At 38.0% G+C, this 25,725-nt stretch overlaps 1 protein-coding gene and 1 long non-coding RNA gene across 2 annotated transcripts in view; one reads left to right on the plus strand and one right to left on the minus strand.

Moving 5' to 3' along the window:
* Positions 1-12,006: 12,006 nt before the first annotated feature.
* On the plus strand, positions 12,007-18,258 carry LOC121644499. Its single transcript, XR_006011283.1, has 3 exons — positions 12,007-12,100; positions 14,551-14,556; positions 18,248-18,258. It is a non-coding gene; the product is annotated as an uncharacterized LOC121644499 (long non-coding RNA).
* kcnq3 (potassium voltage-gated channel, KQT-like subfamily, member 3) overlaps positions 14,026-25,725 on the minus strand; it is a 137,775-nt gene continuing 126,075 nt past the window's right edge. The window contains exons 10-15 of the mRNA XM_041992455.1: positions 22,729-22,928; positions 22,540-22,645; positions 18,944-19,075; positions 18,764-18,859; positions 18,554-18,641; positions 14,026-16,300 (exon numbers count right to left, since the gene is read on the minus strand). Coding sequence (XP_041848389.1) covers positions 15,626-16,300; positions 18,554-18,641; positions 18,764-18,859; positions 18,944-19,075; positions 22,540-22,645; positions 22,729-22,928 — 1,297 coding nt within the window. The 3' untranslated portion in view covers positions 14,026-15,625. The remainder of the gene's footprint in view (positions 16,301-18,553; positions 18,642-18,763; positions 18,860-18,943; positions 19,076-22,539; positions 22,646-22,728; positions 22,929-25,725) is intronic.

A 25,725-nucleotide genomic window follows, 5' to 3' on the forward strand; every position in this document is an offset into this window, starting at 1 on the left:
AAATGACAACACAATTTGTAGATCATTTGTTTGGGTAACTTAGCATTAGCAAAGGTAGCCTCACCAGCTAGCTGCAGTCACAGCAGCTTATTTTAAAAAGTCATATTATATATATTTATGTACAATGAAATATCAAAGTAAGATGCATCTTAATGCTAATCAAGACTTTATATAAAAGAAGGACAAATCCACCATGACATAATCCACTTGTTTTCTGACCCCTTACTGAGGCTGAATTGAACATTTTGAGTAACACATCCTGAGGGTCTCTGTCCAATTATCTTGTTTTCTTTAACTAAGGGGGTCCCTACCTGTGTGACATTACCCAGAAGTGTCTCAGATGTAATCATAATAAAAACCTTAAACATCAAAGAGAAGTTCTTTACTGGTTTGGTTCCTTCTGTACAGTTTTTGTTACATCTAGTTCCTTACGTCTTTGAAGATGCTGTTCAATCAGTTGATGTGGCTCAATCACACCTATTAACACCTGTGCAAACTTTGGGCTGACTACTTGCTCAAAGTGTGGCTTCTTCTAGTGTTTCTTTCCAGTTAGCAAACATGATGGCACCATACTGCCACCATCTGGTAAGGAGTGTGAATTAAGACGTTCAATCAAGAAATAACTAAATACAACCGGATTCTTCTAATGCTTTCAGATAAGACTGGATGATATCGTCTGAGCTGTCCCAGAAGATTTCTCAGGTCAAACTGCAGTTTTATTTGTTCTGTTTCAAATTTCTAACAATGAACTAAAGTTTTCTCTTGACAGAAATCACCTGCAGCAGTGGAGGAAGTACTCAAACATTGTATGCAAGTAAAAGTATAATTAAACAGACAAAAATCTGTTCTAGTAAAAGTACCCAATTAATATTTTTACTTGAGTAAAAGTGGGTAAACTTGCTGAATGTATTGTCTAATGCAGTAGTCCATGATTTCATTAGGTGCACTGACTATGTATATTTTTACACGTATGAGCTGGGCCATTTTAAATAACAATGATACAGACTATGCTACTGGTGAGGTCAAATAAGACACAAAAATACTAACCCAAATTAATTAATTAAATAAGTCATTTACAGTAAATAAGGCCACATGTGGCGCCTATCTAATGTTTCGGAAATGTCCTGAAGTGTAAGATGTGCATTAGTTTGGTGGTGTTAAAAATGAACACATTCTTTAGATCAGCATTTTACAATCTTTAACCTGTGGATCCACTGCTCTGTATGTTTCATGTGTCCCTACTTTAAAATACCTCCTTTAAATGAGCGGGTTAATAAGGCTTCTGTGTCTTTTTATCTTGTTTTGAGAGATAAACTCAGCAAGGGCAGAATGTGTGAGAATATTAATAATGTCTTTTCTTTCTTACTTAGTTACTAAATCTTAAATTTGATTATTTTACATGCATATTAACCATCCCCAACCCCCATCATTTGCAGTGGCTGAAGTAGGTTGAAGTGGGCATTTGAAAAAAAAGTCGAGCTTTAAGATGTTTTTGCATGCATGTGTGCTAGTACACACATCTTTTTTTACTTTTGTAAGATAGCTGTCAAAATTTGTGTGCACAAGTACACATCCGTGCATATTCATCCAAAGTTGTGTATAAATACAAATTCATGAATTCTCGTCTATGTAAAATCACACATGAAATAATTACTGTGTATTTTATCTGTGAGAATACAATTTAAAAAGTTACAACTTCAATAATTACAAATACAAAATGTCATTTATGATCACGGTTTCTTTATTATGAATTTTTAACCACAGCTGTGAAGAAACTGTCAAAAGTTAGTAACAAGGCCACATACATTATCCATGCAGAAGAAGATAATTCATTCCACAAACTGCATGCATCTGAAGTCTGTTAACTCAGTGGCACCAAGACGGCTGCTGCAGGAAAAAGATGATGCTGGAATACAGGATACGTTGCAGATCAGCTGGTTACTTAGTTCATTTTTATCACAGCTAAACTAATGGGCTTTTTGCACATCTAAATATTTACATTTATTTATGCCAGACCAACTTTTCAGGACTTTAAATGAATTTGCAACTTTAGAAGAATTTGCACAGATGTTTACTTTTGCATACAAATTCTGACAGCTATCTTACACCATAGTTAGCCATATCTTGTTCCTGCTAACAACGATGAGATTATTTCTTCTATTTAAACCGATAAACCTTTGTTTGATGTCCGAAGCCTCGCTGCCCGGCTGCACCACGTGACTGGTTCGGAAAGCTGCTCAGACCTCTCTGCAAGTCTCGTCTGTACCAGATGAAAAAATGTTTTAGAGAAGTTATCCTACCCCCACAAAAACAGAAAAAAATCAACTAAATTTTCCAAATCCACAAAACACACGTAGACTGGTTGGGCAAACTCCCATGCCCCTTCCAACTCCCCGAAGAGGGTGTAGAGCTGGTCCACTCCATGACTCAGGGAAAAACCACACTACTCCTCCACATTTTGAGGTTCGACTATCCGATAGACTCTTCTCTCCAGCACCCCTGAAAAGACCTTACCAGGAAGGCTGAGGAGTGTGATCCTCCTGTAGCTGGAGCACATCCACCGGTCTTTCATCTTGATGAGATGGATCACCACCCCAGTCTACCAGTCCAGAGCCACTGTCCTCGATGTCCATGCAATGCTGCAGAGGCGTGTCCCCCATGATGGACCAGAATCTCCTCAAGGCCATCTGGAAGTCGTTCTTCATGACCTCTCCCAACTCATCCCATGCTCGAGTTTTTGCCTCAGTGACCGATGAAGTTAGCGTGTTCACCACTAACTGTTTAGTGTGTTCACCGCTAACTGTTAGAATTTTCACTGCTAACTGTTTAGCATTTTCACTGCTAACTGTTGGCGTGTTCACCGCCAACTGGCTCGTATGACTCAGACTTGCTAAGTTTAATGGGTCCCTTTACTCAGAAGAGAACCTCAGTGACCACAGCTCCTATCACTATCATCATCATCATCATCTTCTCCGTTTCTCCGTTTCCTCTCCTTGGTTCTGACAGGTAGCTGCATCCACTGGTAGTGAAAGCAGAAGGGATTTGAAGTGTCCGATTGGTTCAGAAAAAAGGCAGAAGCCCGAAAAACGGGCCGAGGTCCACCACCACCCTCTCCTCAATTTTCTAATATTGGTGTGTAAATGAGTCCTTTTTTTTTACTACAGGATGATGAAACCTTGTCAGGTGGCCCAGATATGGATGTAAAGTAGCCGGAGGTTGACCACTCAATGTGGATTCTGGAGTCCTGCACAGAGTCAGGCCACTATGCCTCCACGTTGCTTTACAGATCAAACAGTGGATTAGCTAAAACCAAAGTGTTGTACTATGAAATGGGGTAATAATTCAATACAGTAGAATAAAAGCTAGTTAACTTTTGGACTCCCTCATTCATTAAAATAGATAAATTTAAAATCAAGATAAAAATTACACTTGTATTTTTTCTTTTGTGTATGAATTTACTAAAACTTGGAATGTTCAGTAATTTTTGTGATTCAAGGACTATAAATGAATGATTTGACTCTTTTTACAGTGTAAGTAAATGGCCGCAATAAGCTGCTGGAGGGACACCCGAGCCTCGGGGAAGATCAGCGACTGAGAGGAGTGAATGCGAGTCCTTAATGACGGGGATTGGTGGGCACTCGGGTCGGCCTGGCATTCACATCCACACACATTCAGAAACACAGTAGTAATTGGCAGAGGAGGAAGCAAGGCTGCCGAGGGCCTGGGAACAGATGCCTCCGGGGACACGGAGCCCTTCAGAACATGATCACAACAATAAAACATAATACATGAACCAGAATGACCACCTCAATGAACTGTCTCTTACTTATTAGGGTCTCCTATAAATTGTCCTGTTGTGATAAATGAGAACAGGTTGTAGGATGTTATTGTAACAGACCACGTCGGTATTTCATGTTTTGGATTTTTGACTAAGTTTGTCCTCCCCTGGTTGCCATAGTATATAAAGACCTTTTGTGGGATTTGTAGTTTTTGGGGAATAATATCACTGTGAAGCTGCTACTGAGGGGTGAACCTGCTGTCCCACCTAAATCTGTTGTTTGTAACTAAATTATTCATCTGGCTCAGTTTTTGTCAAATGGGAGTCCACATAGCCCTTGGGGTACTTGGAGACAGAAGGTACATGAGAAAATAAAAAGGGACTAACTTGTTTTATCAGTTACAATGGAAATAAATTCGTGGTAAGACTCATTTCTCTTTCTGGAGCTGAAAAAGTAAAGTTTCCCTCAACTCGGGAGGAACATACTCAAAAGTTTAACCTGCCTTCTGGTACGGGACCCTGGTCATATCAGATGGACAGAAAGACAGTGGAAATGTGACCAGATGAGTTCACGTTTCAGCCACTTTGCTTCGATGTGCCAAACATGAGCCATTTGTGATGTGGGGGAGCATTAGTGTCCATGGGGGACTTGGTGTGTGCGAAAAGGAAGATGAAGAATTTTCGCAGAGACATATGCTCCCATCAAGATGACATCTTTTCCCTGGAGGTGTGTGGTTGTTTCAACAGGACGATGTCAGACCTCGTTCTGCCTCCATCAGCATGGCTACACACACACACACAGTGTTAGACAGGCCTGCAGTCCACATCTGTCTCCTACTGAAAATCTTAAAGCGTCATTAAGAGAATTGTTTTCATTTTCTAAATACAATGATGTTGGTCAGTGAAGGCAGGAAATAATTTCTTTGTACTCTGTTCTGTTAAATAAACATTCAAACAAAATAACAGATTTAAATTTTTATTGCATTTTAGAAAACTTTCCAGCTTTTCTGGAAATGAGTTTTGTAAATATACAACAGCCACAGTGACAAAAAGCAACTATGAAGAGATCCAGGGTAGAGATAAAAACAGACTCAGAGGAAATGGAAAATAACTGGAAAGAAAAGCCAAAGTCAGGAAAAACAACCACAAAACACCATGAAGAAAAGAGCGTGAACCAAATAATAGATAAAAAAAACAGCTGCACAGATAAATGCCCGAGTTCTGTCCACATTCAGTTCTATGAGCCCTGCTGGTGGAGAACCACACAATGATGAACACTGAGACACGACGTCCACACAAACCAGTTTCAGTTCAATACTTTATTAATAACCGGTGCAATTGAAAAGACAAAAAAATAAAAAAAATCAAGTAGGAATACATTTGCATATTATATCATCAAAACAAAATATCTGAAGTGGTCTAATACAGAATAGAAACAGCAGATTTATTTTTCCTTTTTTAAAACTGGAATGAGGAAATGATGCACAGCTCTGAAGGCCACTAGTATAAAGTTGTTCAAGCTTTCCTTAAATGAAACCTAAGAACAACAAAACTGTTTCTGACCCAAAAACCAAAAGAAAATAAAAAGCTGCTGTTGGTAAACTCACGCAAAGCTGTCCGAAATATCTTTTTATTTTTTAACGGTTGCATTTGGACGTGTTGAACTCCTTATGAGACCATTTCGACCCTCTGGGAGGTCATGTTGGAGGTGATGTCTTCAGTTTTATTTGGCACATTTCAAGGCTTGAGTGGAAAAGTTAAAAATAACCTTTCAGGCTCTGTTATTGTGATAATTCATATGACTCACGATGGCTTTAGCCTCCAGTGCTGCAATAATGGGACTTTAATTTTTGTCACACTGGGTAAGATGGCCCTTTTAAAACCTTTGATTCAGTCAAGTCAATGTCAGATTTTGTGATGGTGAGATGAATTTTAACCCCTTAGCGCCTAAATTTATATACAATTATAGAAAAACAAAATATTTACAGGGTAAAAATTAGACTAATAAAATAAATTACAATTAAATACTAAATAAATTAATAATAATAAATAAAGATAAATAATAAATAAATAATGCTAAATAAATACATATGTAACACTGAATAAAAGCAAATAAATAAATAAATAAATCTGGTAAATAAGAATAAATAAAATAAACAAAGACCAGAAGTGGATTTGTTGACGATTTGCGACACCAGGCACTGAGGGGTTAACACAGAAAATTATAACTTTATCTCTCTTTGTTAATCTTTTATCAGTTAACATATAAAGGTTATTGATATCAGTGGTAAATACACAGTTTTAGTTATTCATATCCAGATGCTTTTTCTTTTTTCTTTTTGTTGCAAATTTTGGGCCAACTGAGCATGCTCCTCAGGGCCGGCCTAAGCCTTTATGAGGCCCTAAAGCAGAATTTGATTTCGGGGCCCCCTAGACCACCTCTGGTGCTTAACTCTTACCAGTTCCTGATCATTCCATACACTATAAATGTAACAAGCTCATTCGTTTGCATTATTACTTTCCCTTACAGAAAATCCACATGATCCTTGTATTTCCCACATGTGCTCCACATGTACATGCACATGTGAGCCACGTGGTTATGGAACATTTTCATGTGGTTCACATGTAGAGAACATGTGTACCATAAATGGTACACATGGTCAATTTGAATCACACGTGAAATGCATGTAATTCACACAAATATGGTCCACATGTGTTTTAGATATTTTTCACTTGTGGTCCTCACATGTCCCATGTGTTTGACATGTGGAATGTGTGGTTATATGTGAACTTAATCTGGTCTTTCTGTAAGGGATCGTGCAGTACTGCGTATGCAAAAATTTTTTTGATAGAATTCATTTAATTAAAAAGAGCAAGCATATAAAAGAAGGTGAGCGCCATCGTGGAGACTTGCCAGATTCAGCCATACATGATCATTTCTGTTTGCTAGCTTCTGTAAGCTGTCCCCAGCAGGTTGACTGCATATAAAATATTACAACAATAAAAAAAAACTCCTTTTAAAAATCTTTATGTTTTGATATTAGTGAAGACTTTTGCACACTGTTTTAATATAGCAAAATGTTCCAGTGTTCAGATTAAAACTTATTTTCCTGAGCTGGTTTTCAGGATTTGGGCATTAATTCAGCTCAGCTGAAAGAATAGAAACAGGTCACAGCACCGAAGGATTAAAGAAACCATCCAACATCTACAAAATGTTCAATTTTTGTCTCAGAAATAAGTCCAAAGATCTTGTTCAGGATAAACATTTTTGACGTGTTTAGTCCCGTAATTGCCGCCATCCTCACGGATATGTCTGACAGCCTTGTGCAATGTTTCACAGCGACGGCGAGGAAAGCATGGCATAAACAAAATAACTGTACTGTAAAATGCCAAGGCACAAATAATTTGTAGCAATCAAAAAGTCCATAAAATTACAGGTTATGCAGAATGTGCCGATCAGTGCATTGCTTCGTATGCAGTTACAGTGAAAACAACTGTACTCCACAGGGAAAAAAAGAACAAAAAATCACAGCAAGTACTATTGCCCTCTTTACTACATGGATGCCATAAAGTGCTCCTTTTCATTCAGAATAATTGCACATACAGACGAGTTCACACAAAGTCAAACTAAAAAGACACATTTAAGTGCACATTAAAAACAATGTTGGTTTTAGTTCATGCTCACGGTGATCTACAGAAGTTTTCCAGGCATTAATATTCCATCCAGGAGGTTTAGAATCCAGCTTCAAATTGTACTGTTCAGAGACTATATGGCAAAATCCACAATGATGAATGAAAATACCAGTATTTATCACACTGTCATCATAAAGGATCGCTATCACTACTATGTTGCTAAGAGACCTCTATTTAGACCTGGAAATGATCCTCTGATTGGTGGAAACACCTTCCACCAATCAGAGAGCTTAAATTGATGTTAATGTCCAATCAGGAGCAGCCAAAGATCAACCAGTGAGCAGAAAGTTCTATGTGTGTGTGAAAAGAAGAAAAATAATGCTCCTCTATGGCTGGAATGAAGTCAAGAAGACATTTCTGATGCAGCTGAGCTGGAGTTGGTTTACTGAGAACAGCAGGTAAATAGTAGCAGAAGTAACTGCAAATGAGGAAAAAGTGGAAACATGGAAATAGTTTCTGTTGTGTGTTTGTTTCACTGCCAATATTTTTTCTCCTAAAGGCTTGAGAGAATGATGTGCAGATGAGAAAAGGCTTGGTTACTGTTGATCTGTGTTATTTCTAAAAAGTTCTGTTTTCTTCTTCTGGTTGATTTTTATGCTGCTATATCTATTGATACATTCATTTTACATCATTTTAGCCTCATAATCTGAAAACTGAGGCTGACCTGAAACATCATGTCTGCATGCTGACTGAGATTAAAAGGGTTCAGCTTCTACGTTTAGTTTTATATTTTAAAAAAAAAGGCAGACCGGAAATAGTAAAAAATGGCTTGTAGCTGTAAGAATTAAAATGACCAGCTCTTGTTTACAGATTTAGTGGTTACAAAGAGCATAAAAAAGACTGCTGACACTAAAACATTGGTTGTCAGGTAAATGAGACAATGTCTCCTTGCAGAGTGGTCCTTTAAAATTTAGAGAACACCAGAGGGAAGCCAAATCAACACATTAAAAAAGGTGTTTAATGTGACGTGATAGGGTATTTCTGATGGCTTTCTATAATTCACTCAGCTCAGAAGTTCTAGCACCAGGTCAACACCAAATAGGGGTAACAGTGTAATAAAGTTAATTCCTATAGGTTTCAACAATCACTCTCCAGCTTCACTTTCTGATCTAAATATGGTCACTTCTGGCTTAAAGAAAACCAAGACAGTGACAGCTAATTGCTGAAGTTTACCTCCACAAAACAATTTGTTACGCTATGGTGACTAAGTCCATTTCTTATGGTCTACACAACCAGAAAGTTGGACAAATCATGACAGAAAATAACAATAAGGTTAATAATAAACATAGCTAACCAAAAACCTCTGCTGCAAAATACAGAACAATCACTTCAAAACTGCTTGTTGAAATGTCTTAATTAAAACACTCTTTGCCAAACCAACCCATGAAAGGACAGATTATTGGTTATTATTATAAAAACAAAAATGGTGGAAGTAAAACAACAAAATGCTGATTGTCAAATGAAAAGGTTATCTCAGTGAACTCTGAGGAGGTGAGCTTTAAAAGACCAAATGAAAAACACCTTGGCACCATCTGAGGGTACAATACTCTCCTCCTGTAACATATTGAGCACATCATTTACTTAAAATTGCCTGTAAATGGCTTAAAACCACTGGTTTGGTTAGTTGCCATTAATAATATGGAGGTGAGTTGGAGTCTATTAGTTATGCACTGATACATCTTGTGAGTTAAAACATAAAATGTTTCTCACATAACTAATGCAGAGAAATAAGATGAGAAATGAAGACAAGCTCACAGTACAGACAGAAACAGTTGGACAGCAGATTTAAATCTTCCAGGGACATCATGAGCTCATTAAAACGTCTTCAACAGGCTGGAAAATCAAAGAATTGATTCACAAGTCAGAGAAATTGATTACATGTACATAATCAGTCTGGTCATGAGCTGTTGTACGTTCACTGGCACTCGGATTGGCGTGATAATAATTAGTATTTTGGCTTTTTGATAGTTTGATTAATTGGTCAGCTCATTAAATATGTGGGTTTAGTTTAAGTTAAACTAGTCCACGAAAAAATCCAATTTTAAGCTGTTTTTTTAATAGAATTGAAAAAAGTTACCCTTGACCATCTACTAGTTTCAGCAATGACAAAAAGTGTAGCCAACAAGAGTAAACATTTCCTCAAAATTTTGTATTTTGATTAGTCATTATGCACTTTGGATGTATGCTAGCAGTACATATGCATACTTTTTAGGTAGCTCAGTGACATCTGGTAGTACAGTATGGTAGTCCCTCAAATTTATTAATCATCATGCCATATGTAGGAGACAAAAAAGAGAATATGATGTCCTCCAGGTTGATTTTGACAAAAAAAAAAAAAAAAAAGCAGAGTAAATGGTAATAAATAAACTTTTGTGGCTAGAATAAAGACAAAACTTTGCTTCAATTTTATATACGAGATAAATGCTTATGTGAGAACATTCCTGTTTTATTATTGACTGATTTTGCTAGCATCGCTTTTTTTTACAGTGTATTTAGTGTCTTGGAAGACATTTTTTTCCTTCAATAATTTACACAATAATCTAAGTAAATTTAACAGTAATTTGCCATTTAGCTATAAATATACCAATGCTGATAAATTGTAATTTCCATTGTTATTAATAACAGTATATTTTAAAAAGAAAGAAGTTTAAAATGGAAGAAAAAGTAAATGACTGACAGAAAATCAACATGTGGGAGTTTCTGTAAATTAAACTTGACATGCAAAGTCAGTGGATATAAGGTTTAAACTTTAAGTTGGCACATAAGAACAAACAGAATAAATAAAAAAAAAAGTAAAAGGTTCAACATTGCAGTTCTGTGCAGCTGAAATTGTGTTGTGTCTGAATGGTGTAATGAGCCATAAACACTGCAACCCTTCAAAACTGCAGGCTATTTTACAAAAGCACGACTGAACTATGGGACATTTTTTTGTTTTCGTGTTTAAAAAATGTAGATTCAAGAGGAAACAGTTCACATTCATAAATCCTGTGTGGTGTGTTTGGTGAGTGGTGAAATGAGGTGAAACACTAAACAGAATGACCCCTTGAAATCATTCTGGATGATGCTTTTTTGCTTCAGAGGCACAATGAATGAAAGTCAGCAGGGATATATCACTCCTATGATTTTTCTATGTGTTGTGACATCTTATTCTGCACCACAAAGTCTTTTCTTGTGTTATTCACTATTGGTCTTTTTACAGAATATAAATGACTTGTTTTCTGGAACTGATGCTAAGTTATAGTAGGAATAATAATACAATTAGTTAAATAGATTATAATAAAGGTTTAATTTGCCTTGCTAGCTTGACAGACAGGAGTTGCCTCCACACCAGGCTTCGACATGACGGAATAACTTATTAAACTGAGATATTTGATCATGACTGTCTATGTACAACTCAAAAAATGTTTAGCTTCATGTAGAGATGCCACATCTACTCTGTTGAGTTTGGTGCCATAAAGATTCCTTCTTTCTTTTTTAAAAATGATTATTTTTATTTTGATATGGCAGTCTCTCCTAAAGCTGAGAACAGTTGTGCTTGCATGTTTATTTTAACACCGTTATCCCACGATAACGATGAATATTTTCTCGTGAGAACGAGATAATTCCTTTTATTAGCTTGTTTACCCTCTCCATTTAGCTTTTGTGTGACACTTTGAGGCCTTAAGTAGTGAAAACTAAGTTAAACCAATCACAGCTGCTCCTCAGATATAACCGGTTCTCTCATTGGTTAGACAGTCACACTTGTGTCTCTGTCTTCCATCTCCAATTTGGTGAAGTAGCAGCTTGACCTCAAACTTTGAAAGAAACTCATATTCTGAATGCTGAAAGGATGCTTCAAAGTTTCACAATATCAGCAGCTGTCTCCTTTAAGTTTTTACATTATCTGCATCTGTACTGTTGATGTAGTTAGCTAGCTGTTAGCAGGCTGTTATTTTGCTGAAAGTGTGGCTGTCTTAACCAATGAGAGAGCTGGTTACATTCGAGGAGCAGCTGTGATTGGTTAAACTCAGTTTTCACTGCCCCAAATTGTCATGTAAAACTAAATGAAGAGGGTAAACCATTAAAAAAATTTAATTGCAAAAAGGATTTTAAAAAGAGAATTACCTTTTTAAATGTATGAAATGGAAAGGTATTTTATAACCAAATTTATGAATTGTGTTATTCAATGTTCTCCTTTTAGAAATAGCATTTGTAAATACATTTACAAATCACAGTATTATACATTTACAAATCACAGTATTTAACAATTAATTATTTCAATAAGCAATTCTTCTTTAATATTTGAAGTTAAAATACATAATTTCAAAACACTGCAATTTGATTTCTTTTTGTATGAATTAATTGTTGAATTTTAAACCCTCCTGGTCTTCCATAGGGCATCGATACCATTTAAAAATGAGTGCAAATCTAACTGAGATCCTGGAAACATATATATTTTTATCATTTCTGAAATGAAAACTAGAATAGGAGTGGAATCTAAACTAAAAAAAATATAATCTGAGACAGAATCAAAGCACATCATTCTAGTTGCAACATTACTTTTTTTTTTACTTATCCCTTTAATGCTGTGTGTATCATATATGAGACATACAGTTTCTGAGACCTATTTCATCACTTTATTGTAAAAACGTTTCTAAAAAGCTTGTTTAATACAATCTGACACTTGTCTTCTGCCCCCTAGTGGATACATTTTGCACTACAATAATTCAGGACAAATATTAGACTGTAATATACCGTACATACATGCAAATTATTAATTTTGTCAAAAGTCTAAATAAAGACTTGATACAAAAAAAGTTCTATCCAGTTTTTATTTTTAACATGGCTAAATTGGTTAACCACTTGGGTAAATTTTACGTGGCTCTGTAAAACCTAAAAATTTATCACAATCCAATCAAGTTATAGTAGATAGTAAATATATAAAAGCACAAGTGAAGCATGGTGTGGAAGTTTCTCTGTAATATTAGACCTGAAGGCAGTTGGACATGCTCTAACTGTGTGATAATAGTAAGTTGTGTGTGTAGGATACATTTGTTTGTCAGATATTACATTCAGTAACAGTGTAATCCTAAATCTAAAGTCGTAATAGCAGTTTAGGCCTATATGTGATCATCTGGAAGCATCTTATTTGCTGAGTTCCCTTTAAATAAAATAGTGAGGTCAACAATAGAAAGCTCTGCACCTAAACATTAACCGGTCTTTCAAGTTTAATTTGGGATGTTTTGTGTTCATAACTGGACATTCTGGTTGTTTCAGGTGCAGCAATGAAGAGTTGAGAAAGTAATAAAAGTACATTACTTGTAAATTCTCAGTTGTGTTCCTGCTGCAGACTCAGCTTATAAATAGATGCTTATAAATTCTAAATCACTTTTACTGACGCTTGGTAAGATGTTTGAACTGTTGCTAAACACTCATTGTGAGTGTATAATTAATATACTATTAAGCAATTGGCCAAGCTACAAGACATGTAGTGTCAAATTATTATAATTTCTTATTTTTCCTAAACAGAATAAAATGCTAATAATATTATTAGCAAAGTTTGCCAAATGTAAAATGTATTATTAGATATATAATAGTAATAATAGTATATAATAGTAATAATAATAATAAGAAGAAGAAAAAGAAGAAGAAGAAGAAGAAGAAGAAGAAGAAGAAGAAGAAGAAGAAGAAGAAGAAGAAGAAGAAGAAATGTCTGGCAGTTAAAATAATAATTTAAAGAACATTTTTGTTCTTCAAATTTATGATAATTTGATCTAGTCCAAGCTTGGAATATATGCCTAATTAGAGAATATTTTTATAGTTTTGACTAAAATACAAAAATCTACATCAGTGATAGTCTACAGAGAAAATGTTTTTTAAAAAAAATAAAAGAAATGGCAGTACCCACACTTGCAGTATTTATCAAGCATCTACATGTGACATATTTTTTCGTCACCACCTCCACTTCGTTCAGATTACTATAGAAATTGAGTAATAGTTGTGTTCTGTCATAACTGGCTGTTAGAGATATTTAAGTGATTTCTTTTTTTCTTGTGACAGTATAACTGCGTTGGGAAGCAGTATGCTTGGAGAAGATGTTTTAACATTGTCACAGCAGGGAGTAGGGGGTCAAAAAACAAAAAAAAAACATCTAAATACTAATATAGGCTTTTATTTTAGACGGCGCCAATTAAACATAAATAAATACCAATTTACAAGATAAAAAAAATTTAAATAAATACGGTGACAAAAAAACAGATCAATAAATAAAATATTTAGCTCAAAACAATGAAAAAATAAATAAAAAAATCAAAGGCGAGATGTGGGGATAAGGGTATAATTATTGTTTTAAAGTAAATATAGTTTGATGTATAGCTCTTAACATCTCTTGGCTGACATAAATACCAGCCTAGGAATACTTTGAATGCATGATGTGACTGATGCATGTAATAGGAGTTTAAATCATTAGTTCAGGGTCCAGTGAGTAATATAATGTGATAACACAATAACTTTTAAATAAAATGACAAAAAGCAATTAAAAGAAAAAAAAAAAGTGGTTTTATTCCCGAGCTCAATCAGACATTTGATTAAAAAATCTGTTCTTGGGACAAACATAGACTATACTTGTTATTTGGATTGTTGATCACAGAATTAATGTATTGATAAAGATTGATGTATTGCCACATCCATCACGCCAGCATGTAGCCACTTTTCCAAAATGTCACGTGCTTTTCCCTCTTTTAAATCTGCAAGTGTGGGTACTGGGACAGAGTCACATTGTTTCATTCAGGATAGACCAGCCCCTTTGAATCGAACCCTAGTTTGTTTGCTTGGAAAGTCTGGTTCGATTGGAGAGGTGCGAACGTGCAACCGTACTCTGATGCAGATCAAAAAAGCGAACTCTGGCCTGAAAACGCAGATCATGGCGTGCGGACTACAACTTGTGTGGTGGAAACAGAAGTTGTCTAAAATTAACCAATAGATAAGCAAGTTTGTCTTTTTTTCTCCTTTAGTAATTCTCGATACAGCGCCACCTCAGGTGAGGAGGAGAACACGCTATTCAATAGACCGGATTTGTTTGACTAAGTGCAGTGTGAAAGCAAACTGTTGCAGCCCCAAACAGTCTAGATGACTATCAGGTATAAATATGACCTATAAATGCTGTCCTTCATGTAGGTCTAGTTAGTGTTTCAGTAAGCCACTATTTAGTTACATGAAAATAGTGTGAGAATCCTACTCAACTGCTTAGAAACCTTTCAAAAATGAAAGATGTGCAGGTGGTTTATATCCCTGAATTCATGTGCCAACAAAGCAGCAGAGATTTAGTGTTTCAATTTTTTTTCCTTTTTTTTTAATTTTTTTTAAACAGGTGACAGGTCTGTATGCATAAAGAGCACAGTGATGTGAAAACAAAATGACTGGTTTCTGGGCAGAGATGATCGTCTTGACTGCATAAAAAAAGCAGAAATGGTGAAAAAACACAAAAGTCAGCAACTAACCAGTCTTTTGTTATCCAAGTCTCTCTTTTATACAAGCTCTCACACAGTTTCATTCACACACATACACAGAGTCGGTGGACAACACATGAAACAAAGAGACAGGAGACTTTTGGTTCCAGTATCGCCCTCTAATCTTTACCCCGAAAATGGTGCATCATCATGCAAACCATGCAAAAACAATGAAATGTATTCATATAAAAAATAAGTGATACAAAATGGCATAGCAAGTATATGTATCCATTCAATCTCTTTTTCTGTTTCCTGATATCCTGAACTTTGCAGTGTCTACACTAAAAATCGCATGCGTTACATGCAGTGCGGTTGGCTTTGCAGCAATAAAGCTTTTGGGTGTATATAATATGTATATTAATGTTCTTTTTTAATTTCAGCTAAAGAGTGCGCTGTACAAAGTTCTACTTTACAGACGGTCCAGGTTCCCTTTCTTTTTTGTTCTGGGCAGACTCGGTGCCATGGCTCTCCGTCAGATGATATCTGTGGCGGCATCTGATGGTCAGCGACCTCTCTTGAGGCCTTGCAGCATCGAGGCAGGTAAGACCTGCCTTCGTCCCAAAGGTTTGGCCTTAAATTGTGGCTTTGACCTGGTGTTTTGGGCTTAGAGGCATGGGCTGGATTTAAGTTACCTCAGAGTTTTGGATTTCTGCTTGGCAGATGCCTCTCATGGCGGCGTGTTCCACACAGCATCACCGAATCCTTCCCCAGTGGAAGATAGAGGCAGAGGCCCCCCGCTAGGCGTGAAGGGGTCTGTGTCTGTGTCGGTTTCACCCTCTGCCAGGTAGCTTGGCCTGGGTCTTGTCCAGCTGGTCTCCCCTGTTGCCATCACAGCTCCCATTGATAAGTCCACCCCTTGCTCCCCCTCGCGTTCCCCAGAGATGCTGAACCCGCTGGGCGAGCGCTCCAGCTCCTCGTGGTTCACCGACAACATTGAGAGTGGCGAGTCACCCCCCCGCCCCCCTGTGGTCCTGCATGGCCCTGTGGACAAGTCCTGCAGGGAGCTGATGGGCAACACAGTGGGACGCTCTGTGTATGTGGGGATGGCTGATGGAGGTCGACGTTGGTGACCTGGAGGTAAGATGTCTCCTCCTGCCAACCCGTCTCTGTCTACACGTCTTCTGCCATAGTCCAGATTCGCCTTGCTGACCGGTACCTGGTACCCCATGTGTGGAAACGCCTCAGAGTAGTTAAGGAAAACCCGCCTGATCTCACCATTCGCCATAGGATCACAGGTCTCCAGGGTCATGTGTGCAGCACCGGCAGAGTCCACCTGAAGGTGCTCAGTGTGCTGGATGTGCATGTCCACCAGGAAGTCCAACTTCTTCTCCATGTCCTCCACCTGTAACAGATGCATTTACACAAGTATCACTGATGTTCTAATACTGACTGATTATGATATAATTAACATTAAAAGCAGACATTATTAGCAGACACCCCCTTTAGGTTTGGTATCCAGTTCTTAAAAGTCCAGTAAAGGATATCTGCTATAGACACTCACCAGCCACTTTATATATTATCAGCCAATCACATGGCAGCAACTCAACACATCTATTTATGTAGACATGGTGAGAATCAAACTGAACATCACAATGAGGAAGAAAAGGGATTTAAGTGACTTTGAAAGTGGCATCGTTGTTGGTCTGATTGTTTCAGAAATTGCTGATCTACTGGGATTTTCAAGCCGGCACACTGGCCCAAAAGTAATGCGGCACACTGGGAATCCTCCTGAACCTCTCGATTAGCCGGCATTGCTCTTGGTGTGTATTTTGTCATATATGGTAGTATATAGGCTGACTCTATTTGTGTTATGTGCCTGCACATTACAGGGGTTATTACGGTAGACCAGGAAGTGGGGGGCTTTGACGTCGTAGGCTACGTGTGTGTTCTGCTTACATGTGGGGAACAGCGAACCAATAAATGAGGAGGCGCTCGCAGCTATTATTTCTCCATTCGCCTTATTTACATATTTAGCATGAGAATCGGAGGTTTAGCGTGAAAAGCCACTTAAATGTGCGAGTCTCACGACCAGTGTGTGTTGGCTGCCCTGCAAAACAAATGTGGCATACTGGCTCGCACAGCTGCTTCACCATGGTCTCATGCTGCAACATGCTGCTGTCAAGTATGACACTAGAGAGATAACGCCGCAAGAAACCAGACCGTTCAGTCGAAATACACCATAGTGATAAATAAAAAATGATCACGGCCGGCAAACTTATCGCGCTCATATTTTTGTACCGTGCAATTAATTGACTTATTGCTTATCGCGACAGGCCTAATCCTTACTTTGTTAAATTTAAGATTCTACTTTGTGCCACCCTCTGAGGGTCCAGTTATGCTTGACGCAGAAGATGAATACACAGATGGACGGACAGTTTAGTCCGTCTACTGCATCGGTTACCCGTGTAATTTGTCCGTTTTCACTGACACAGAAGATGGAGCAATGCCACTAGAAATCATGGGGCAGTACTGAGCAGATTTGACCAGCGAAAGAAACAAACCAGAGAAGAAGAAGAGGATCAGGAAGGGAAAAAAACAGAAGAATGAAGATGAGGACAACAAATGTAGAAATTGTGCAAGCTCTTGAAGAAAGACTATATGCAAGTGTTTACGGTGTGTTGAGTGGTTGGAAAAAACCTTTATAGCTGTGCATTACTGCTGCCACACAGTGTCTGAAACTGATGTCGACTCATGGGAGTGAACTCTGAACTCAGCACTGCCCACTAGTGGAGGAATTGACTCAACAACCATAGCGATGCAAAAGACGCATGGACGTATGAGAAGGTGACGTATGACAACATTTGAAACAGACATCCCGATTTACGTACATAAGGGAGTATAAATGGGCCTTTAGGTTCACACATCAGAACCACTTGGTTGAGTCAAAAAAACTTTGCAGCTGGATGCCTTACTTTTTTAAAGTTCACTCAACTTTGTTCTTTTTTTACAGTTTACATGACTAAATGTACAAGGATTAATTACAACTAAACAATTCCCCACAAGGAAACATGTCTCCAACTTTCCGCTCCATCTTGTCCTGGTCAGGTCAGTCACATATATTCATCAAGACAGAGCACATGACACATTCCTTTCCTCACATTGGATGAGGATGGAGTCAGCTGAGTCCATAGGATTTTGGTTTATTATGCAAATTAGAACTCAAAAGACCCCTGTGAGACAAAGGTTAATTAAAACCTCTCCACTGGTGATGGTGGGCTATTCCAACCATCAAAAATGATGTAAAACCTTAATTTCTGCAGGTTGAAGGGAAGTTTAGGAGCTGAATCAGCAAAACACTGTGCCCTAAGAACTCAAGTAAAAACTGGACTTGGTTCCTGAAAAAAATCCCACCGTTAATCCAAGAGGCTATATTATTTCTGACAGTGGTACAAAGTTAATCTCCTATAAACTTCAGATTACTGTGAATCTCCCAGACATCTCAAGGTTAGCAATCCTTCCAGGTTTGTACCTAAATTTAATCTATGAGGTGAGAAAGCCCTTGAGGTAAAGGTACATAAATATTAGATGTATAATTAAATGTGTTGCATGGACAGTGAAGTAAATCCCGTGAGTTTATTTCAGTTCTAGTCCTTACCTGTCGCTCCACCCTGACAAATCTACCCATCATGCTTTGGTCTTCAGCATCTGGGATGGATGTGGCTTTGGCAAGATAAGACTCATGCCTGGAACAAAGGGATACTGAGGAGATATAGGCTGCACAGACATTTGTTGGAGGCAAATAACATTTTTGACAAGTTCATATTGCAAAACAATCTTTGCCATGTGTATTGGTTGTGCTTTCTACCTGGGTGACTGATTGGGTGGGTAGGTAAAGGGTGTTTTCTGAGTCTTCTTGTTTTTAGGGGTGAGGGGGGGTCCAGGGGCAAGAATCATGTCGATCCTTTAAACAGGAGAAACTGGTTGATCATATTGGAAAGCAGACATTTGCTACATCCAACCGCTCATGTGTTTTGTAGCTGCCCACCTTGTCTGGAGGTATTTAATTCTGCAGAGCATGTCCAGGTGTCCAGCAGAGTACTGCTCGATCACATCTTTGACATCGTAAGGCCTCAGAGTTTCCTTAAACCGCTTCTTGTTCAGGAGGAATTGCATGATCCTGTGAGATAAAGTTCAAGACTTTATCACTAAAGCAACATTTCATCAAGCTAATTTAGTAAAATATTAATGATGTTAATTATTAGATGCAGCAAAGTGACTTGCTGGTACAGATTTGAACAACTTTACTCTGCATCATTGATTGGAAAATCATGCAACTATAAGCAGGGTTGTTACCCTTCTAATTCTTCCAAGGGTCCTAAGAGTTTCCTTAGGACCCTTATTATCCCTCCAAAATCACCAGGAATTTTCCTGCTGGAAATACCCAGAAAGCCTTTGAAGTTAACTAGAAGGTGTCTGATGAGATAAACGAATGCTAGAGTTGTGATGCTCTTCATACCAAAGACTGACCAGAGTTTGAGCTTCAACTTACCCTAACTAATGATTCCTTTCAATGGGGCAGTGACCCATGTCCAATCCACTGTAAGCTCTTTCTTTTTTTTTTGTTTTAGCTCGGAGAGGAAGCTAATCCTTCTCTCAACCACTTTACATTTGAAGTGCAAGCCAAATCAGCTTGCTCAGCAGCCAGGTATCAGTCACTGTCAAACAGTTTAAGTAGGGGTTAAAAGTCCTGCAGATAAATCCTTTGACTTTAACACTTTCTGTGCTTGTAGTTGAGATCAAAACCATCTTTCATCTCTTTGAAAAGCCCTCAACCTTGAGAATTCCCTGCCACCCACCGTGCTCTCCGTTATGTCTTATACAAGTCCAACTATCAGTGGATCCTTCCCAGAGTCAGCGGCTGCTGCACAAGCTCTGGTGTTTGGCAGAAAGTCTTGGGGCCTGAAACTAAAACCCTTCAGGTCTGAGCATCCCATTCAGACACCCATTCAACCTCAATATAATGGAGTGGACGGAAGAAGTACTTTCACAGGGTTAATCACTCATCTCACTGGCCCTCACGCTAGATTGAATTCCTGCATTATGTCAGCTGTGTGACCTATAGATTTACCAGCACACTGTCAACATGTGTGAGCTTTGCTCACGCTCTAGTTTACATGGTCTCACTGACACATTTACCTTTTTCTTGCCTAGCAAGGTTTTATTGATTACACTTTGAGGAACATACTGATAACTGATATATTGAAAGGTGGTCTGTGTTTTTGTCTTGCTTATTAACTCCAGGATCAGGAAATTCCTGATATAAAGAAACAAATTAACATATAATATGGGATAAGGAACCTCAGACAATTCTGACATTTTTAAAAAAAAAATCTGATGCAAGTCTCGTTTTTTAAACAATTACAGAAAGTGTTTTGGCATTCTGAAAGTTTTCCCACCTAAAATCATCCATAAACGTATCTGGAATTATTTCTAATTAGAAATAACTCAGTAAGTAATTCTAAGAATAATCTGATTCAGACTGACATTCAAATGAACATATCTAGAGAAGGTTTTCACAAATTCACTTATACTCAACAACCAGACCATGAACCATTACCGGTTCATTGGTTATCATTATGGTCAATATTAAAAAAAAGCTTCAGGATCAGCTGGGAAAAAAAAACAAAAAAAAACAAAACAAAAAAAAAAACTGGGCAGTTCCACAAAAACTAAACAGCCATTAATCAATAAATTAAAAAGCCAAAATACAAAATGTTAAAATGTAGAAATAGGGCAACAAGAGCAAATTGGACCATTTGAGATCCTAGGACTGTATGGGCTAAGAAAATAAAACACCATGAGATGTTAAAACACCACAAAGTTGTTTAGAAATAGTGGCAGAAATCTTATTTTTGTTTAAAAAACACAAGGATTACTACAAATCTGTAGAAACACAGGATGCTAATTGTTCTTGTAACTGTAACGTTTTTCATCCACGTCTTCATTTCTTTTATGAAATATTGCTTCCTTTCTTTGAACAGTGACAATTTTGACAGTATTGTCATTGTAGCATTATGTTACACTTATACATGAACATGTTTGGACTTTTCAGTGTTTTATCTAACAGTTTAAGGCGAAGCATGCTGAAAAGCATTTGCACAACAAAAGTAAAAACCACTACATTATATCTTTACTTGCATTGCTTCACCACCGTCACTGAAGGTCTTTTTTTTAATAAACCTCCACCAAAGCTCTTTTCTTTGTAGATTTAGTACATATATGATAACTTTAGTAGTGTCAGAAGAAGTTTTCTTTCCACAGTTTACTCCCTTAGCTTAGGGAACACCAGCTAACAGAACTTCCTTAAATTAAAATTCCTCCATTCAGACGACTCTGTCGCGGTGTGGGTTGAGTACAGGACCCAAATACAGAAACAGGAAGGAGGATGACGGATGATGGAGCCAGATGTTTAATTAACATGAAGCTCTGATACAGCAGGGCAAGAATTACACAGAACTGAAACAAGTTAACACAAGGATGACCTGGCAGAGAAAAGGAGAATTAAACCCTGAACAAGGAGCAGGTGGAGCAATCAGCAAATACCAGGTGTGCACTGAACAGGAAGCAAAGAGAAAAGAACATTCAAGGGTGTTACTCTACAAAGTAAGACAAGAAACCAAAATCCACAAGACTCAAAGACAACAGAAAGTAAGGGACCAAAATAAAAACAAAGCAAAAACCCATAAACCATGACATACTCTCCAATATCAACATCAACTTGAACAACAACAGACTCTTCATGCTTTAGAGTGGGCAGCCAGTCATCTGAGATACTGCTACAGTAACAGTTTTAGCACAGAAAGTTGACGATAATGTTCATTCCACTGCTAAGCTAGCTAGCATTAGCTTAGCTTGCTAACAGGCTGGTACTGATGGGAATAAAGAATGCGGCGTTAAGTCACTGAGGCTTTCTCTGCCATTTTGGGGGCACCTAGCTACTGTTTCCATCAACACTTTCAGGTTTCTCACCAGTAAACTATTTTAAAACATGTCTACAACATACTAAATAGAAATGTTCTTATTGCTCACAAGAAAAGTGAAGAGTCGTTTTAATTATTAATAAATTAGATCCTTACGATCTGCTGGACAATGGATGAAGTTCAGGTTTAGATGTGTTTGCACCTGTTTCAGCCTCAGATGTTGGTGCTGTGTTTGGTGGAAGCCATCTTGACTATATAGATCAGTCTTTGTCTCCACCACCATGTCCGATGTGCACATTCACTATGCTTAAAAAAGCCAATCACAATGATCTCTTTCACTGACTGATTTGGCTGATTAAACATGATTCTTTTTATGTGGAAAACAAACAAACAATAAAACAACAGAAAAACCCTCCCAAGGGTGGCAGAGATTCATGGAAACTCCCATAATTAACTTCCTACTTTCAGCTCGGTATCTCAAGACCTTAATACTTTTAAGGTAATGCTAATGTTAAAGTGCTTTTTATTTAATCTACAACAAAAGAAAAAGAACCAAAAATAAATAATTTTCCAAGAACAACACTTTTGTTTTACCCATCACATTACATTAAATGATTTTTTTATAGCATCATATTACAATTTATAATCAACAGTCCCTAACCTGACTGCCCTGATGACCAGTTTCAGTGTTGGGATCATCTCCTCCATGAGGATGTCTGGGGGGAAGCCCCGCTCCTCTAAGGCTGGGTCTGCTAGGGCTCCAGCATCTGATGGGAAAACACAAGAGAACACCAGTGCAGCAGCTGCATATCAGCTAACAGGTTCTCAGCCTTTGGGTTTGGATTCCTACCTTCAGAGTTCTGGCGGAGTGTGTAGGCCTTCATGCGGAAGGCAGTGCGGAAGCGTTCCCGGTTACTGAAGCCAGCAGGTTTGGGCTCCTTGGAGGGACTCTCCTCAATGGAGTCAGCGTTACCTGCGAGCTTCTTGGCCATCCCAACAGATGGTCTTGCATTGGGAAGGCGAACACGTTCCAGTAAACTTAGTTTCTGGCTGAAATGAGACAGAAAAGAAAAAAAGTTTGGAAGATAAATCCATTTTTTCATGGCTTCACATTGTGCAACATGTTATGATGAATCCCGAGGAACCAGCAACATACATATTTAGTTAAATGTAGTGGGTGAAATCCTCCTCAGAACCCAAACCTGGTCCATTTATGAACCTTCAGGTTCTCATTGAGTTTTTCCTGAGCTTAAACTGAACTTTCTACGAGGTATTTCTGTGTTCCCTTTCAGCTGTTCATGGGTTTACTGTATCACAGAAGTTCTTCGTGGTGTGCTGTCTCAACATATCAGTGATGCTCACCAGGCAAAAAGGAAGCCTCAGTGAGCTGAAGGAGATTGGGCTCCTTTATTGTCCAACGGCTGACAATATTTGGCAACACAAAGACAAGAGCTCCCTGGGTAAAATAAGACTCCTGTGTGCCTTAGAAGAGGCAGAGAGGTGGGGTAATCGGAGCCGACATCAGCCTAAACAAGGCCTGTGAAACGTGGAGCATTCTCAGCGACTTAGCTCCCACAGCAGATACACAATATGAGCCTCTATGTGGCCTCGGGGCAGAATAGGGATGGCAGATTACTGCGCTGAGAGGCTGCAGAATAGGAAGCTTTAAAGGAAGAGAGAATCTCTTTTTGACTGCTCCTCGGCCGAATAAAGAGCAGAAAATGAGATGTGATTATCCCTCAGATCTCTGTAAACGAGGCAACAGAACAGGAAAAAATAATGCAGCTTATCTCCCGCAGCTTCCCAAGACACACGCATTTTGGTTTCCAGTGCTCGCATGAATCTGCAGCAAATTAGCCGTAAAATGAATGCAGACGCCTAATGCAGCTTTTTCACCTAAAGTTGGAAAAGATGTTCTTAAAATGGACATTTAGTTAACTCCCACTACTTACAACAAGATTTAATCTATGTTTTAACCTTCACGGAGATGAAACAAACTGTAAAGATGGCTATTTACTTACATGACCTCCTCATCCTGAAATGTGCTTACAATGCAAATAAAATAACAAACACATGAAATTCAATCTCAGATGAGCTATAATTTTCTCTCTGTATTGAGTTAAACAGACCTCACAGTGCTAATGGAAAACTCAGATAAAAGGTGTAATATCACACAGCTCACTGAAGCCCACACACATATACACAAGGCAACTTATCGGCTTGTTATTGGACATCACTCCGCTGTCGTAGCTTCTGGTCGTCATCCAGCTCTTCACTCAAAGCAACAAGATAACGTCAGGGTGGTAACTTTCCAAGCCGCTGATCCTACAACACAATTAAAACTCTCTCTCCGCCTCTCCGCCTTTATTTCACTCCATCCCTCAGTGTCCTTCCACATCTTTCTGCCTTTTTTGTTTCTTCAACTCATTATTTTCTCCATTGTCCTCATGCATGTAGATAAAAATTATAATGATGTCTGCTGCTTATTTTCATACTGTGGTGGAAATTCAACCCTTCAGTTCACCCTCTATCTCCAGAAGTCTGAGTGATCTGAACTTCCCTCCTCTTGACACTATCGGTGTATCAGAGCTCTTGTTGCTGCTGTTCAGCAGCTTTTAGCAGCAGAAACTCAATCCTGAGTGTTAAACGTGGCAGCTGCTAGAAGGTGTTGAAGCAGAACCCTCCACTGTAATAACCATGTTTTGCCAGCCTAGAGCAAGGGCTTAGCAAAGTGCTACACATAGTTTGGACTAAAACTACTTTTTATTTATTTATTAACTTACACCTTAATATGTTTGTTAATAACAGCTCTATGTGACTTTAATTGTCACCATGGGGAAAATCAAGTTGCTTCAAATTTAAGGAAAATTTTTTTGTATATGAACATTTCTCAAAGGTGTGTATCAATACAATTCCAGTGGAAATGTTATAGTATCGATGCCAGGCCTGTAAATAGACATGGATCAAGCTCAGATTTAAGCAATAAAGAAGCAGAAGAAGAAGGTCTGGTTCTAGTTCCCATGATTATACCCATAAACTCACTTGCCACACACTCAACATATTGATCAGATGCACCTATTTTAGCTAGCTGCTAGCTAGCTAACTGCTAGCTAGCTAGCTAGCTAGCTAGATAGATAGATAGATAGATAGATAGATAGATAGATAGATAGATAGATAGATAGATAGATAGATAGATAGATAGATAGATAGATAGATAGATAGATAGATAGATAGATAGATAGATAGATGTGAAAGAAGATGTACTTTGTGACAAACAGTTTGTGCTCTGTTGTCCTTTAGTGACAATTTCACATTTTCTGGGAAAATAAAAAACCTAAATCAATGTCCAAAGTGTGACAAATTTACCAGCAGATGTGCTGTCATGTATTGTCTATGAGAGAAGACAACTTGTTTTATTAAATCAAACATCATCAGTGAAATATTCAGCTTTTTTGATGAAGGGACCTGTTAATGGCGCTCAGTATAATGAAGGCAAGAGAAAAATCATCAAACCCTCAGACCTGTTCTAGGACGATAATTACCAGATCGAACTGTCATTCATAATTGAAACATAACTAATGGACTTACTAATAGGTTTCTAAAAAAATCTCAGCTTAAATGTCGTTAACGTTGATGTGAAGGGCAGTGGGATGAGTGGGTGTTCAAAATTAAGAGTCAAATATTCACCAAGAGATGAATCTGACTTGTGAATTAATACAGGAAGCTATTTAAAAACAGATGGGCTGGGATATTCTGGGAAATGTTCATTAGTCTCATCAGAGAGCCTTTCCTGTGAATTACAGCATCTCTGCAGGAGATCAAACAGCAGTGACCTACCTCACCATGG

Source organism: Melanotaenia boesemani, chromosome 8, assembly GCF_017639745.1.
Source record: "Melanotaenia boesemani isolate fMelBoe1 chromosome 8, fMelBoe1.pri, whole genome shotgun sequence".
NCBI classification, from domain to species: domain Eukaryota; kingdom Metazoa; phylum Chordata; class Actinopteri; order Atheriniformes; family Melanotaeniidae; genus Melanotaenia; species Melanotaenia boesemani.